This window comes from Saccostrea echinata, unplaced genomic scaffold (assembly GCF_033153115.1).
Source record: "Saccostrea echinata isolate AGI-Se365-2 ecotype Australia unplaced genomic scaffold, CSIRO_AGI_Sech_v1 ptg000014l, whole genome shotgun sequence".
Taxonomy (NCBI): Eukaryota; Metazoa; Mollusca; class Bivalvia; order Ostreida; family Ostreidae; genus Saccostrea; species Saccostrea echinata.
This window is the reverse complement of record NW_026889763.1, coordinates 700980-716539: the sequence shown is the minus strand read 5'-3', so window position 1 is coordinate 716539 and position 15560 is coordinate 700980. Positions and strand designations below refer to the sequence as shown.

The 15560-nt window shown below is 37.2% G+C and overlaps 1 protein-coding gene across 5 annotated transcripts in view; it reads left to right on the top strand.

Moving 5' to 3' along the window:
- Window positions 1–15560, top strand: part of LOC133186598 (zinc finger CCCH domain-containing protein 13-like) — a 24852-nt gene extending 9292 nt beyond the window's left edge. The window contains exons 5-25 of one of the 5 annotated variants that reach the window (XM_061321826.1): window positions 373–437; window positions 1034–1117; window positions 2111–2971; window positions 3250–3468; window positions 4069–4397; window positions 5023–5157; window positions 5917–5976; window positions 7046–7235; window positions 7348–7957; window positions 8195–8310; window positions 8810–8968; window positions 9252–9384; window positions 10477–10594; window positions 10895–10942; window positions 11088–11203; window positions 11626–11897; window positions 12021–12130; window positions 12592–12681; window positions 14243–14458; window positions 14794–14987; window positions 15216–15560. In XM_061321826.1, coding sequence (XP_061177810.1) covers window positions 373–437; window positions 1034–1117; window positions 2111–2971; window positions 3250–3468; window positions 4069–4397; window positions 5023–5157; window positions 5917–5976; window positions 7046–7235; window positions 7348–7957; window positions 8195–8310; window positions 8810–8968; window positions 9252–9384; window positions 10477–10594; window positions 10895–10942; window positions 11088–11203; window positions 11626–11897; window positions 12021–12130; window positions 12592–12681; window positions 14243–14458; window positions 14794–14987; window positions 15216–15359 — 4269 coding nt within the window. In that variant the 3' untranslated portion in view covers window positions 15360–15560. Of the gene's footprint in view, window positions 1–372; window positions 438–1033; window positions 1118–2110; window positions 2972–3249; window positions 3469–4068; window positions 4398–5022; window positions 5158–5916; window positions 5977–7042; window positions 7236–7344; window positions 7958–8194; window positions 8311–8809; window positions 8969–9251; window positions 9385–10476; window positions 10595–10894; window positions 10943–11087; window positions 11204–11625; window positions 11898–12020; window positions 12131–12591; window positions 12682–14242; window positions 14459–14793; window positions 14988–15215 lie in introns of all 5 variants that reach the window. The other 4 variants (XM_061321827.1, XM_061321825.1, XM_061321829.1 and 1 more) reach the window with 4 other exon arrangements.

Genomic DNA, 15560 nt, shown 5'->3' with positions numbered 1-15560 from the left:
TTTGAAACTATCATGTGATGGTGTAAAACTGGAACATTTTCATTTACAGTAAATTAAGTAAATTAAGACAGCTGCACCATTTGTTACACAGAGTTGTTACACCACATATTGCACGAGGCAGACTTTTTCAGATCAAAGTTCTCTGTTGCATAAATTGTATTTTTCTCATCTTTTCAAATTATCAATTTTTCACAAGTAATTTTGATGTTTTTTGTCAGCTCATCTTAGCAAAAAGGCTCACATAACATTGATCATCCTGACACCTGGATAAAAGCTTGAATGAAGGTCACATAACATGATGTTGTTAAGGTAACTGAAATGAGCCTGGTAGCCTATAAGCCTATGTTTTGATTCTGTATTTTATTTTTGTAGCTCAGCAGTAGTGAGGACGAAATGGATAGCCCCGAGCTGAAGTACAAGAAATCCAAGTCACCAAGGTAAAACAAAATGTGTCCAGTACTTTTTTGCAATACACAACTCGAAGTTTGCATCCTTAGTGTAAATTATGACAACCAGTGCCACCATAGTCAAATCTAAACATTGTGACCCCCAAAATAAATGACCCCCCCCCCCCCAAAAAAAAAAAAAACCCAAGATATTCTAAAGAAAAATATCTTGAAATTGTCAGAAATTATTGACTTAAAAATAAAAGATACAGTAAAACATGCTTATAATGAAGTGCTAGGGACGGACCATTTTACTTGAAGGACAATTTTACTTCATTATAAATGTAATTTGTTATATCCTGTAAGTTCACAATATATTTTAAGGCTAAGGGAAATGAAAATTACTTTGCTTGTAAGCGTCAATTTATTATAAGCGTGTTCACTATACGCATGTTTTACTGTATTCTTGTATGGCAGATTGTGTTAAGTTGGGTCTTTCCTTTCAAATTTTGTGCTCTCAGATACACCAAGTTTTTCCAACGTCCTGCTGTGTTCAAGATATTGAGATTTTACGTATTTGATTTACATGAAATGTAGCTATTATCTTTGTTGCCTGTTTTAAATTAGTGGTTTGTGAATTTTTTCAGTAAGAAGAAGAAAGAGAAGAAACACAAGATGAAATCTCCAAAGTCCAAAGACATAAGGTCACCAAGCCCTGGAGTCAGAAAGAGGTCACATTTCAGTTATTTTTCTCTGTATATTCTCATTCACCAAGCAGCAATATTAATGACAGTTCTAAAAATATTTTTTTTGAAGAATTGCATGTTCTTTTTTTAGTTTGTATAAAACAAAATGATTTTTTTTTTGAGGAGGAAAGACAGTGGGGGTGTGTGTATGTGTGTGTATGTGGGAGGGGGGGGGTGTTGACAAAAGAAAGGTATACAGTGTACATAGATACAGAGGAGATACATTGATTATTAAAAGTAGGGGGTAGGTCAGAAATCTAACATCATGTGCTTGAAAAGAATGTTTCTTTTACAACTATCTGTCACTCAGCTAGTATTAGGGCTGTGTATTGAGCAAAAAAAATTCAATATGATACGATATTTTATAAAGCAATATGCGATATATTGGATTCTTTAACAAGTCTATCAAAAAAGTCTTGTAAATCATTTTATATGGATAAATTTTATAAAAACTGAGTGTTTTATGAACCATCTTTAAGTTCTTGTGTCACTGTCATTACAAAATTCAAACTTTTAAACACTGTAAAACCAACATATTAAAATGTAGTTGTCTTTTGTAATATTTATTTTAGATGTTCTGTCTCCTTAATCTTTATATAATTAATGAACAGTTTTAATTCAAAACAGTTAAACATAATCTTCGGTGATTGAAATTCCCAACTTTTTCACAGAATTATAAGAAAAACTGCCTATCCAATACGTATTGGAAGTAATTTTTTCGATACGATACATTCTTAAATATTGATATGTATCGATATATTGATATATTGACACGGCTAGTATAAATATAGATTTTGTAAAAGGGAAAGCTGCATTAAATACATGTACATATACTAGGACATTACATCCTCATCTTTTGATGCACTGACAAATTGGAAAAGTTTGTTTCAAGTACTGTGAATATTGAACAAAAATTGCCAAAAAAAAAAAAAGATTCTGGAAAAAAAAAAGTTTTTGAAAGTATCCTAATCCTTACAGAAATGAAGACCAAGACTCTCCAAAGAAGAAACACAAGAAGAAGAAATCTCTGGAAAAGAAACATTCAGAATTTTCAGATGAGGATGACCAAGAGATGAAAATGAAAAAATTCAAAATTAAAAGCATTAAGTCAAAGACTTCTGAAAAACCCATTCTGAGTTTTCAGTCAGAAGAAGAATATGAGGATGAGCTTGCAAAGAAAGCAGCTACAAGAAAATTATCACCCTGGTCACGCTCCCCCTCACGCTCGGCATCTAGGTCAAGGTCTCCATCTGCCGATTATGAAAGGTCAAGGAGGTCACCTGATGAATATGAGAAATTTCTGGTCCAGCAGCAAGGAAAGTCCCCAATGAGCATGAAAGGAAAGAAGGCTATCAGACAGCAATTGGAATATGAGAACTACATGAAAAAACACAAGAAGGGGAGGTTAAAAGAACTCTCCCCAGAGCCACGAGAAGTAAAGAAAGAGCGATCACCCTCCCCAGATCATGCTGATCCAAAGGGAGGTAAAAAGAAGGGCAAAAAGGAGCAGAAAAAGAAACAGAAAGATTCGGAGAAAGATTACATGTCAAACAGTGATTCAGAGATGTATGCAAGAGGAGAGAAACAATCACCAACTAAAAAGTATGATCCACCCCCAGATCATCGGGAGCAGAGGAGCTCAAGACGAGATGAGATGGAGCAGCCAAGAAGCTCCCCTAAGGAGTATGGGGACAGTCGGTCCAAGCAGTACAAGTCCCAGGACAGAAGGGGACCCAGTACCCCAGTGAAGGAGAGGAGGAGGAGTCCCTCCCCAGACCAGGGAATAAAGACACAGGAGTCCTACAGCAGGAAGGAGTATTCGCCTTCAGAGTCTATGAGGTAATAGAAAATATTCAGTGGGAGTATAGTCTGACAAGTGCTAATTAAACTGTGGAGCACAAACCTTGGAAAGAATTTTTTTTCAGATTGTAATTTTTTTTTTTTAACATCAATTTAAAATACAAAAACAATTCCATGCGACATATTTATTTGAAAATTTTCTAGATTATTATATATTAGAAATATTATGTCAGTTCTATTAAAGAAGGCTCCAATAAGAAAATTGCAACTTCAACACACTTCCTTAGTAAGAAATTTTGAGTGTTTCCTTGTTTAAGGTCAGGGTCCCAGTACCAGAGGAGTCGCCGAGACCCCTCCCCTAGGGATAGGAGGGATGACAGCAGCAGGTACCCCAAAGATCGACGGATGGAAGAGGAAAGAGGGAGGGACAAGGAAGATCCCCGCCGATCCAGCAGGTACCCCTCCCCAGGGGAGCGGAGATATGATAGAGGTCATGATCCACCCCCAAGGGCTGAGTACGAGGGAAGGTCAGACAGGTGGGTATGCTCTAAGATGTACATGTAGTTAGATGTACAAGAGCCTCTAAGATGTACATGTAGTTAGATGTACAAGAGCCTCTAAGATGTACATGTAGTTCTCTGTTTTTGGGGTGTACAAGAGCCTTGTACAGCCATTTTCAATTTTGGAAAAAGGAATATTTTTCTAAATTATGTATGCCAGGTGAAGCAGCTTAAATGTGATAATCAAAATTTAAAAAAAAGAATACACACAAGTCTTCCATGTACATGAACCATATGTACTTGCCTATAAGTCTGTCCGCCTATAAGTTGGTTGTATTTTTTTAAGCTTAATTTAAAGGGATTGACCCGTTAAAATACCAATCTTTTCATAACTCGCATATAAGTGGGATAAAGAGTTTTGGAGCAAAGTTTAACTCAAAAAAAAAAACGACTTATAAGCGAGTATATACGGTATATGCAGTCTTCCTAATGACTTAGTTGTAATGGATGTGAGGACAAAACAATAACCTTAAAGTTTTTTTTAGGAAACTAGAACATAATGTAGAAATATGAATGTTTCATTGATTAAATGACTTTATTTACAAGTTTGCTTTATAAAATTTTCAAACAAACCAGCCGAAGTAGATATATGGAGAGAAGCAGAGATCCCTATGATGAGCATTATCCCCCTCCCCCTCCCTCCCACCCAGAGGACCTCAGAGATCGTGGGAGAGCCACTTACAGCCAGAGGGGTGCACCCCTCCCACCAGAATCATATGAAAGGGACAGAAGGGGGCCTCCCTCAGATAGATTTGACAGAGACAAAAGAGGTCCTCCCGAGGGTTACGAGAGAGATAAACTCGTACCTCCAGCAGAGGTTTATGAGAGGGACAGGTACCCTAGGGACAGAGAGAGGTATGGGTCCAGGGATCAGAGGTCAGACCCTAGGAATCCTCGATATGAAGGTAGGTACCTTTAACACAGTTTTTGGTGGTAGAGTCCTTTGTGACAAATTATTATCAAAATTCTGATGTGTTCTTACCATTGCATCATTTCATCAGCTGTTCATAAGGTAGTTCTTATTTGTCACTAAAATATGAATTCACATAGAAGTAATTGACATGGAATATGGTAATTCTTCATTGAATGATCTACATGTTTGCACAAAATTTTTGAATACACTATTTTGCTGTTAGTAGGCATGTTTCCCAGTTTTTGTTGGCATATGTCAAGAATGAACATTTAACTAAATGAAGAAACTTTGAGAGAATTTTTAAATCAAGATCTTTATCCAGCCTTGGAAGAATTTGATAGATAGACTTGTTTCAGTGTACTGTAGATTCCTTATTTTTTGCGAGTACTTATTTTTGAAAATTGGCTCTTTAATGTCAAATCGTGAGAATAGTAACTCACAAGTGGATGGTTGATAAGAGATTTTACATGGATTTTAGCACCATAAGAATAAAGCTAGTAATTTTATTTCTCGAGTGGTGTTTCTTGCAAAAAATTTTTTTCTCGCGTATATTTAGGAATCTACAGTAATTTCTTATATTTCAAAACTTGGTAACAAATAAAGTGTTCTTTTAATAGGAGGCAGGGATCCATATGATAATAGAGGCCCAGCTCCCACTGATTATGCATGGGATCAGAACCGCCGCGGTGGTAACTGGCCACCACCATCTTCCAGAAACCGCAACACCCAACAACAACCACCACCATTAATGGGTAAGCAGAGGATTTGTTTCTTTTGAAGGAGAATTTATTCTGCAGTTTACCAGCTTTGTCATTTAGAATGATTTTATTCCACATTAATATATATATCGTATTTTTCATGGTCTCATTACTTCAAATAGATTTTGATAGCTTGGATATAGTTTCTTTGAGCATGCACATCTTAAAATTCAGAAGTTTTTATTGCATCTGCTTGGTTTTGTTTTGTTTTTTGAAAACTGAAGGTGCTTTGTTTTGTTTTTGCATTCACACAGTCATGTAAAAAAGATAGTATGTAAATTCTAAAACACTTTAAATTCCTATTTTCTTGACCAATTAAAAAAAAATCCAAGTGCATTTGTCCAATGTGAGAGGGGTTATGCAGTGTTTTGTGCAGTATTTGTTTGAGGTGTTTCCATCAAAATTTCATTTTGTGGTCGTGAATTTCACTGTTTTCATATTTCAAAGCATAATTCCCCATATTAATTTCAAAGGTTTGTGTAAACCACTTTTCTGTAGCTTAAAGCAAAGGGCTTAGAACAATGCTTTATTTTAGAAGAAAAAAATTAAAACACACAAAAGCAGCGTAATTTTTTATCTTAATTGCTACAAGCACTTTCAGCTTAACATTAATAATTTTCAGAGATAGATTTTCAGGAGCATGGTGTTTTGCTATGGCAACTCATTTGCATGCTGAGGCTGTGATCGTTGATGTGTGACATGTGGCCATTCATGTGTAACGGATTGTTTGATACTAACATTGTATGATTGTAGGCCCCGACAGAGGCTATCGACCTCCAGAGCGATATCCAGACTATGGACCCCCCATCCCAGGTTTGTGGCCCCATTTTCAGGTCAAAGGTCAAGAGTTCAACATTTGCTCCCTCTAACATTCACAACTTACATTTCAGTTTGACCTCCAAAAAAAACAGAAATCTGAAATGCATCTTGTTCTTTGATCATATACAATCAAATTAATTAGAAATTAAAAGATATTTCAGCCTCTGTGCACTTTCTAGTTTTTAGAGCACACCATTTTGCTTAACACAGATTTATCTTCATTTTGAGCATTAAGTATAAACATTTAATATTTTAACAAAAGGTTTCTTGCATGTTGTATACAAGTGTGCATTAAGAATATTTACTCTTTCATTATTGGCTTATTTTGATCATATAAATCAAGGTTGTAATTTTTATTTGATTTAACTTGAAATCGAAAGTGTTGTGGCAATAATATTTTTTCACAGGTTAGAAACTGAGCAAGAATGAGTAAGAAATGAGTAAGAATGTAATGGATTACTGTACCATTGTAATTAAAAAAAACATATGTTTTAAGTTTTACAATTTATTCTTTATGCCAAAAAGTATGAGTTCATGGGGAGAATTTTAATCAAATTGATTTTACAAAGAATTTTCAATTGAAAGTTTCTCTTGTACAACAGTCTCAGAATGATGCTGATGACTGTAAATTATTCTATGTCTTAGATCAGAGATCGGGGTCATATTGATGTAATGTAGATCTGTATCCATATAAACAACTTTGGCTTTAATGCTGATCTAAAGGCAAAACAAAGTTCATATTGGTCAAGGTCAAGATCATGGTGAAGGTCATACCTGTATGTGCTGGTAACTTGTCAGATAGAAATTCACGACCTTTTGAATCTGGCACAGCATGATGTTTTATAAAAAGCAAAGAAAAAACTTTTGTTTAGATAGTTTTTAACGTTATAAGATTAAAGATTTATTGGCTGTACCACCTAGCATTTCATGAAAATTCCTCTTGTGTTCATTCATGGTACATGTATGTTTAAAACCAATTAAACTGAAAAAGAATTTCCTACTTAAACTGTCCAAAACGTTTTCCTGATAATCAATACATATTTAACAATGAAAATTCCAGCAGCTTCCAGATTTGATTCCCCGAGGGATGTCAGATCAGAGAGGGGAGAATGGGACAGGCAGGACCCCAGGGATGAGTTTTACCCCCCAGACAGGAGGGACTGGGATCGTCATGAAGAGAGGAGAGACTACCAACCCCCACCACGGGAGGATGACCGCTTTATGGACAGGCCAGATGATCGATACAGGGACAGGTATGTGTTGTGATTTAGTCATTAATAAAACTCTAATGAACAACAAAGAGAGTGATACAATATTTAATTTCAAATGTACTTTAGTTATTGGGTGTACTTTTGCTTTCAGCAGCCGGTATGACAGAAAAGCAGATGACAGACGGAATGATGACAGATCAAAGCGAGATCGCTACGCTGATGAAAGGTCAGAGAGACAAGACAGAGACAAAGGTGAGCCCCCGAGCAGGGCAGACTATGACCGACGCAGAGGGGGGTCTCCAGACAGAAGACAAGACATGTCCCAGGACCGAAAAGGAGACAACTCGAGGGATCGTAGGAGGGAGACCTCACCTGATAGACAGCAAGGAGGGTCATATGACCAGCAGAGGGCGGGGTCAAAAGAGAAATACCGTGAAGAGGGGGACAGAAGAAAGGAGGAGGGAAGCGATCGAAAGAGGGACAGATCGATGGATACAAAGAGAGAAGAGAGACGAAGGGATGAGAAGAATCGTGGGACAGCTGCTGCCAGACGCAAGGAGGGGTCAATTGAGAAGCCAGCTGAAGGCTCACCTGATAGGCCAAGAGAGAGGTCATATGATAAGAAATGGGAGGAGTCACCTGAAAGGCCAGTGGGGGATAAGGAGGTGGATCGAAGAAGAGGGGAAGGAGAGGAGAAGGGGAGGAGAGAAGCTGAGAATCAGGGGCGAGATAAGACATCTCGAGAGAGGCGGGATCCTACACCGGTATAGTTTACTTGAATGAGATAAAGTTACTATTAAAGTTATTTGGGATAGTGAAAGATGGCACACTCTTAATGTGCTCTTAGTACAGTACGTTATTTACATAATTTGATAATCTTTTCACAGGCATGATTATTTGTAACACATCAAATTTATTTAATTTATTATATCAAGGTAAAAATTTACATATTGCACTGCATTAGTACATTTATTTTGCAAACCAAACTTGTTTTCTTAAAGACTAAAAAGAAGGATAAGAAAACCAAGAAGTCTCACAAGGAAAAGTCTAAAGAGGAGGAAAAAACGGAGGAAATCAGAGAGAGGAAAGAGAAAGCAGAACCAAGGAAGGAAAGCAGGTAATTAATTGAGTGGAGAGGGATGAGTTTATACTTTATAGGTAATTATTGGACAGGGAAGGAAGGAGTTTACAGGTTAGTAATTGGGCTAGAGAGAGGGAGATTGTAGTTCATAGCTAAAGGAAGGTATTACTGGTATAAAGTTCAAATGAGAAGTGACAGGGTTTTGAAAGTGTTGAAAAATGTGATGTTCAAAATTGATAGTGTGAGTTACTGTAAACCAACTTTTATTTGCGTGTGAGAAATATCTGTGTGTTTTGCGAAGTTCTTTTACTCATGAATATTTCTTGTTGCAAACCAATCATTCACATATATATTTATGTAGAATGTTGCCTCGATCGCAAAAATTAGTAGAAGCGGATGAATTCCAAACTGAAAATCAAGAATAAAAGATGTCACGAATAATAATTGGTTTACAGTATAAGAGTTTTAAAATGTTCTTTAAAAGAATAGGCCAAGAGGACTATGACAGATTGCATTGTAACCTGATTTCTTGCAGAAAACGGGGCTATGATGACAAGGATAGGTCAGTTTCACCTTCACCAAGAGCAAGAGATGCTGACATATCCCCCACACCATCCACAAAGAGGGTCCGGGAGGTGTCTCCCACAGAGTCCCATCGCAGCAAGAGGGAGATTTCCCCCGCTCTATCTCACAGGTAAATAATCTCCAGAAATAGTTCACAGGTAATGATATGCTTAAACCTGATTTGTCTGACCCTGCATATCTCATATATAACTTAGTTTTTGGATAATATAAATTTAAAACTTTTCATGTTTTGCATGTTTACTGTAACTAAGGAAATGTTTGTAACTCAACTTTCATTAAGGTTAATGTCATACTTGGAGGTCAACATTTTACATTTATATTTTAGGTTTACATTGCATGAAAAATAAAATTCATACCACTGCGAATCCATAAACTTTCTTTTCCTGCTGTAGGAGTAAGGCTAGTGCTGTTCCTGTGGAGAAACCACCCACCAGAGAGGAGGATGAGGAGGAAAAAAGAGGCCGAGACTGGGAGAGGGGGAGTGAGAAATCAGAGAGGAGGGGGAGGGAGAGACATGCCTCTAGTGTAAGTACACATTGATAACACAGGGGGAGTGAGAAATCAGAGAGGAGGGGGAGAGAGAGAGACATGCCTCTAGTGTAAGTACACACTGATAACACAGGGGGAATGAGAAATCAGATTGGGGGGGGGGGGGGGGGGAAGGAGAGAGACATGCCTCTAGTGTAAGTACACACTGATAACACAGGGGAATGAGAAATCAGAGAGGAGGGGGAGAGAGAGAGAGACATGCCTCTAGTGTAAGTACACACTGATAACACAGGGGAATGAGAAATCAGATTGGGGGGTGGGTGGGGGGGGGGGGGGGAGAGAGAGACATGCTTCTAGTGTAAGTACACACTGATAACACAGGGGGAATGAGAAATCAGATTGGGGGGGGGAGGGGGGGGGGGGTAGACATGCCTCTAGTGTAAGTACACACTGATAACACAGGGAGAGTGAGAAATCAGAGAGGAGGGGGAGAGAGACATGCCTCTAGTGTAAGTACACACTGCTAACACAGGGGGAGTTAGAAATCAGAGAGGAGGGGGAGAGAGAGACATGCTTCTAGTGTAAGTACACACTGATAACATGGGGGAATGAGAAATCAGATTGGGGGGGGGGGAGACATGCCTCTAGTGTAAGTACATACTGATAATACAGGGGGAGTGAGAAATCAGAGAGGAGGGGGAGAGAGAGACATGCCTCTAGTGTAAGTACACACTGATAACACAGGGAGAGTGAGAAATCATACAGGAGGTGAGGGGACATGCCTGTAGTGTATGAAGACAGATTAATAAATATTTGAATTGTCCTTATATGCATTATATACTGTACCAACTTTTGTTGGTGTGCCAGAAATATCAGAGTTTGGCACCCTTCTTTTTTTCAGGAATATTTCTTGCCAAAAGTCATTTATTTTGTAGTGTATTTATGTGGAATATTTCCTCAGTCATTAAAATTAGAAATTGCAGAATGATTTCAAACAGACAAATTTCAAATAATAATTGGTTTAAAGTATTGCTAATCAATGATATACAGTGTACTGTAAACAAGTGTATTTGCGTATTATTTCCTGTATATCCTCACTCATTCAAAGTTTGCAAAATTATTTTACAGCCATTTTCTGTTGAAGAAGATAGAGGGTCGAGAGTGTCCAAAAGGTCAAGGTCACCTGAGGGCAGAGATGACCAGAAAGACAGAGACAGGAGGAAAAAGAGGAAAATCAATCGAGATGGTAAGGAATTTTAAGTCTTCCTAGAGATTGACACTTTTGAAGCATCTTGGCAATAGAAAGCAATTTTATAACATATAGACATAAAGTTATCAATTTAAATGTTTTAAGATTTTTTCAAAAAATGGCAAACAATTTTAAATCATCTTATATATTGATTAGCCGAGGTAGAGGATTTCTGTCCTTTGTACTGTTTAAATGAAGACAGAAAACCATAGAATCTTTATATAGACATCATAATACAAATTTTTGAAAATTTTCTCCAGTTTTATATTGTTAGTTTCTTAAATTTCTTTTATACAGATGACAGAAGACAAAGTGACAAAAATCATGAGGAAGATCGCAAATCAGGCAAGTCCATTTCTCATGATTTCTTCTCATGTTAATTGTCCAAAAAAGCATGCATTCTAAAAAAAAAAAAAGGAAAAATATAACATTTGATGACTTACTTAATCTTGTCTTCTTAGTGTATCATTGTTTATTTCTGTTTATGTAGTTGGCAGACAATCCCAGGGCAGTCATCTTGATAACAAGCTCAGTGATTGGTCTGAAGATTCAGAGGACCTCCCTAAAACTGGCCTGGGGGAGGTGACAGAAAAGGAGAAAGAACAGGTAGAATTATGCTGTAAATCACAGGTATATATCTGCTGTTAATGAGCAGGTAGATATCTGCTGTAAATTAGAGGTAGATATCTGCTGTAAATCACAGATGTCTGCTATAGACCACAGGGAGATATCTGCTTTAAACCATAGATGGAAATGTGCTGTAAATCAGAAAAAAAGCTGAGGTAGTAAATTTTGAATATGTCGTTTTTTCTACTGATAAGTACATGTATTTTCTCCATCAAACAAATCAGATCTTGTAGATGAGTTTGTCGAGGTTTGCTTATGAGAGTCAAACATTAAGCCTTTTTTTAAAAGATACTGTATCATTGTACTTAACTTTCTTGATGAGAATATGAAGAATGAGATTCTTGTCTAGACAAGAATAAAACCAAGAAATTAGGAGAGGATCATTCTTTCTTTATTTGTAGGTGGCGTCTGCTCTACCAGAACACATTCTGCCCCGACGACCCAGAAGTCATAGCCGTAGCAGCCTAGGTAGCCATCGAGATAACCGCAGCAGGCGGTCATCAGTTGATCGCAGCAGGCGGGATGTATCTGCAGAAAATGATCGGAGTAGAAGGGATCGTTCGCAAGAAAATGATAGAAGCCGGAGGGATCGCTCAATTGAAAGTCGTAGCAGGCGGGACCGCTCACCTGAAATTCGATCATCTAGTAGACCAAGCAGTAGAGAGAGGTCAAGGTCAGAAAATTTTAAATTTTAAAAAAACTAAGGTCATCTTGAATTAAAAGCTAAATGCTACTGTTTTAGATTATGTATACACATGCATTGGTTGTATGTATTCATTCAGACCTTTGTTTACAGCAGAGGTAGAACTAGCTCAGTTGAAGCTCGAGAAAAAGAGAGAAGCAAAAGTGAGACATCTGAGAGCAAACTCGAGCCACAGGCGAATGAGGAGGAAAAACAAACTAAAGGTAAAGATTAGGACTATATCAAAGATATATCAAGAATTTCAAACAATAAGTACAGAATGAGAACAAGGTTAGGACAGTATCAGAAATATTCAATAATGACTGCAGGATGAAAATTGATGGAAAATTGAGTTTTGTGTGTTTATGAGTTATTGATGATGTAATGGTGATATAAGGATGATGATGATGATTGTGATTATGATAATTGTGATGATGATGTTGTTTGTGTTGATGATGATGATGATTGTGATATTGATTGTGAATGATGATGATTGTGTGATGATGTTGTTTGTGATGATGATTGTGATGATACTGATTGTGAAGATGATGATGATGATTGTGATGATATTGATTGTGAAGATGATGATGATGATTGTGATGATATTGATTGTGAAGATGATGATGATGATTGTGATGATATTGATGGTGAAGATGATGATGATGATTGTGATGATGATTTACAGATGAGGAGGAGGACTCTGATGATAATCTGTCATTGGAGGAGATTTCCAGTGAAGAGGGCAGTGTGATTGGAGAAGAGGAAAAGAAACCCAGTAAGAGTTACTCCATACTTCTTACTGTAAATCGTATCAGAGGAACTTTATTTTTGCTTTTTAGCTCACCTCAACGAAGTTGGGGGAGCTTATGTAATACCCTCAGCGTTGGCATTGGCGTCGGCGTCCCAGGTTAAGGTTTTTGGAGCAGTTTTCTTTTCAAGTACTTCTATGGCCTATATTAGTCAGAGATGCATGGAGGATGCTTCTAGTGTGTTTTATTGTACCAGTCAAGGTTTCAGATGCTGCAATTTCAGCTAAAGAATGACCAGTTTAATGTTTTTGGAGCAGGTTAAAGTTTTTGGAGCAGGTTAAAGTTTTTGGAGCAGGTCTCATTTCCAAGTAACTATAAGCCCTATATTGACCAAACTTGCATGGATGATACATCTAAGGATGCACACTACTGGACTTGCTTCGGATGCTGGATCTGACCTAAATTTTTGGGATGAGTGACCAGGTTAAAGTTTTTGGAGCAGATGTCATTTCCAAGTAACTATAAGCCCTATATTGACTAAACTTGCATGGATGATACATGTACATCTAAGGATGCACACTACTTGACTTGCTTCGGATGCTGGATCTGACCTATATTTTCTGGATGAGTAACCAGGTTAAAGTTTTTGGAGCAGGTCTCAATTCCAAGTAACTATAAGCCCTGTATTGACTAAACTTGCATGGATGATACATCTAAGGATGCACACTACTGGACTTGCTTCGGATGCTGAATCTGACCTAAATTTTTGGGATGAGTGACCAGGTTAAAGTTTTTGGAGCAGATGTCATTTCCAAGTAACTATAAGCCCTATATTGACTAAACTTGCATGGATGATACATCTAAGGATGCACACTACTGGACTTGCTTTGGATGCTGGATTTGACTTACATTTTCCGGATGAGTGACCAGGTTAAAGTTTTTGGAGCAGATCTCATTTCCAAGTAACTATAAGGCCTATCTGAACCAAACTTGCATGGATGATGCATCAAGGGACGAACAATCTCAAAACTTGCTTCGGATGCTGGATTTGACTTACATTTTCTGGATGAGTGACTAGTATAAATGTTGCATCTAGGGATGCACACTCCTAGATTATTAGTTTAGTGTGGGACTTGCCTTACTTAAAGACAACATTCGTTGAGGTGAGCTCTGTAATCTCTGATTACCTGTTTTAACTAATTTTGTGAAACTGTCTTGACATGAAAATAAAGTTCTTATGAATAGTAATAGGAAGTAAATCTTATTTAATATTGTGGGATGGAGAATATATGGGAACATTTTATTGGAAATAAATGCTTTTTTTAAGGCAAATATAAAATTGTGATATATTAGTTATTCATTCACAGTATTTTGTAGTGTTATTTTATACATGCCAAGAAAACTTACAATTTCTCAAAAGTTCATTTCTTGATCTTAGCTTGGGAAAATGAACCAAATCTACCAATCCAGTTCAATTTTACTTAAATTTTGCCCTTTTCATGAAATTGTGTGATTTTGCTTTCCAAACAATCCCTGTTCCAATCCAAGATAAATGTACCCCTCGTAATTTAAATTCCATGTGTTTAGGTATAATGGACATGGTAGACATAGACTGGACCAGTCTGGTTCAATCCTCACAACCTAAACCAGCCAGCACTGGTTCAGCTTTGCAGCGGTTCAGAGCACCTGCTATCTTTGCCAAGCTCGGAGTATCCCGGGAGTTTGCGGGTGACAAATTGTTTGAAAAGATCCAGAATTCTTGTCAACAGGAATTAGAGAAACAAAGAGAGGAAAACTCTGAAGGTTCGACTCACAACATTCTTATATAAAATATTTAAAGGTTGATTGATTTAACACTATTCATTCTATATAGAAAGGGTTGTGTGTTCTGAGCTATCCATATTGTGTAATTATTTAAATATTATTTGAATTATTGAACACTCTTATAGTATGACATTTGGTCTTAACAAGTATTTAAAAGGGGGAAGTCTGCTAAATTTATATTCAAAGTACGAATACTTTATTTTTGTGGAATTCAGAAAGGGTTAAAACTTGGGAACTTGATCTCAATAAAAACCACCATTTTGAAAATCTGTTGTTGTTAATGCATATTTACACATTGTTTTTATCATTTTCAGGGTCACAGGGTCAAGAGGTTAAACCCTCAGAGCAGGTTAAGTTCCAGTTAGAGGATTCTCTGAGGAAAATCCAGACAGGCTCGGCTTCGCTGACCTCGAAGAGTAATATCCTACGTAACATTGGCAGCTTCAGGAGGGCATTGTGTGCCAGGAAGGACCTGGAAATCCGACGCAAACTCTGCAAAGTGGACACGGTAAGATTGCTTGCAGGTTGTCATAGGAATACATAGAAAGTATAAACTGGTAAAATATATTCTAAATTGAACCTTACAAACAATATTAGACTATGGAGCTTAGATTTTGGATGCAAATATTTTCCAGCTCATTGCTGTGTTATTTTAAATTCAACAAAAATACTGGCATTTGTTAATGTACATTGTATATTTGTATGCTTGTTGGTTATTATCCAGATTTATTTTTAGAACTTGGACCAATCTTTCAATCCTCCGATGCCAGACAAAGAACTGTTTAAACTTAGTGCTCAACTATTGACTGGGTCTGACATTTCCCCTATTAAAGATGACAGCACCACCTCAGCCATTAAACCTGAAATACAGTGTGCCTAGAGACTGCTGGCCCAGAGGTGATAAATCTGGATCACTAATGTGATAAATAAAATTCATAGAGCAGGCCACAAAATTTACTGTGGAAGAGGCATCTACGAAGGGCATAACAAGGGTGCAACAATAGGCATCCTTTTTTTTAATCATTCTTGTGTTCATGTCTTGTATAACCATGTGTATTTCATTAAAAATGAAATGATAAAA